A 1,543-nucleotide genomic window follows, 5' to 3' on the forward strand; every position below is an offset into this window, starting at 1 on the left:
AAGATTTCCCCTGTGTGGAAGGGAAGTGTTGCTCAAATTGAAAAGTGCTTGTACAGAAAGACCCAGTATGTGACACAACAGCCTAAATAAATAGATTAATATAAAAATCAATAATAATGTGAACCATGACATAAATTTGCATTGACTACTTTTTCATCAGAATTTAAAGAAGCCTTTCAAAGATGTATTTTATTCTGGATGACTTCAGATAAATTAGGTTTCTGCTGTGGATTATAGAACTCAGCTTCACTTCATGGAAAAACAGAATGTCACAGAATTTGTTTTCATAGGACTGTTTGAAAGTCGGCAAACAGAACTACTTCTCTTTTTCTTGTTCTTGCTTTGCTACCTGGCCGTGTTAATGGGAAACAGCATCATCTTACTGACAGTCTCCTGCAGCCATCTCCTAGAACAGCCCATGTACTATTTTCTCTGCCACCTTTCCCTCATGGACCTCTGCTCTACTTCCATTGTAGTTCCGCAGCTACTCAGAAACTTGGTGGCAACAAGAAGAGACATTTCCTACAATAACTGTATGACACAGCTTTTCACTTACCACTGGCTGGCAGGGGTGGAAATTTTTATCTTGGTGTCCATGGCTTTTGACCGTTATGTGGCCATTGTCAAGCCCCTGCATTACATGCTCATCATGAACCGGAAGAGGTGTCACCTGCTGATCGGTGTGGCCTGGGCACTTGGTTTTTGGCATTCTATTGCTTTGTTGCTCATGGTCCTCAGTTTGCCTTTCTGTGGTCCTAATGTAATTGACCATTACATGTGTGATATTAAACCCCTTTTGAAACTTGTTTGTAAAGATACCCATCTGGTTAGTATCTTAGTGATTGCAAATTCCGGGACAGTAGTAGTTGTCATATTTACTGTGCTTTTAGCTTCTTATGTACTCATTTTATATAATCTCAGGACAAGATCATCTGCAGGGCGTCGCAAAGCTCTCTCCACCTGTAGCTCTCACATAATGGTTGTGGTTCTATTTTTTGTGCCCTGTATTTATATCTATATCCTACCTGCAGGTGGTAAAAATATGGATAAGGAAATTTCTGTGTTTTACACTGTGATTGCCCCCATGCTAAATCCTCTCATCTATACCCTAAGAAACAAGGAGATGAAAATTGCTATGGGGAAGGTGTGGTGGCGAATGTCACATTCAAGATTGAAATAAACAAAGTGTTTTATTTAACTCTTAGCCTGTGCTCCCAGGTTAGTCTTAAATAGAGATATCATAAAAAGAATGATAAGATGAATCTTTTTTAATTGTAATGGTAAAATATAGAAGGGTTGCAATTCCGTAGTTCAAGTAGTACTTTTCTTTTTGAACTGTGTCACCTCTTTCCACTTTTTCTCCCAGTTTTTCTCTCCTGATCCCTTTTCACTATAGGTTGAGTAGTTCATTTTTAACATAGTGTCTATTGAGTAGAACTGCTGCCTTTGTTCATCCTTTGCCCTACTCTCTCCAAAACACATTAATTTACACACATGACAAAACCTATAGAAAGTAGAAAGGACAGTGACAAAGGAGTAATGT

At 38.6% G+C, this 1,543-nt stretch overlaps 1 protein-coding gene across 1 annotated transcript; it reads left to right on the forward strand.

Annotated features, from left to right (window-relative positions):
• The first annotated feature begins 253 nt into the window (after window positions 1-253).
• Window positions 254-1,180, forward strand: LOC125362258 (olfactory receptor 4P4-like). The gene has a single exon (XM_048361018.1). It carries the CDS (start codon window positions 254-256, stop codon window positions 1,178-1,180), a length of 927 nt encoding a protein of 308 aa, XP_048216975.1.
• Window positions 1,181-1,543: the final 363 nt, after the last annotated feature.

The sequence above is a fragment of the Perognathus longimembris genome, chromosome 13 (assembly GCF_023159225.1).
Source record: "Perognathus longimembris pacificus isolate PPM17 chromosome 13, ASM2315922v1, whole genome shotgun sequence".
In the NCBI taxonomy this organism is placed as follows: domain Eukaryota; kingdom Metazoa; phylum Chordata; class Mammalia; order Rodentia; family Heteromyidae; genus Perognathus; species Perognathus longimembris.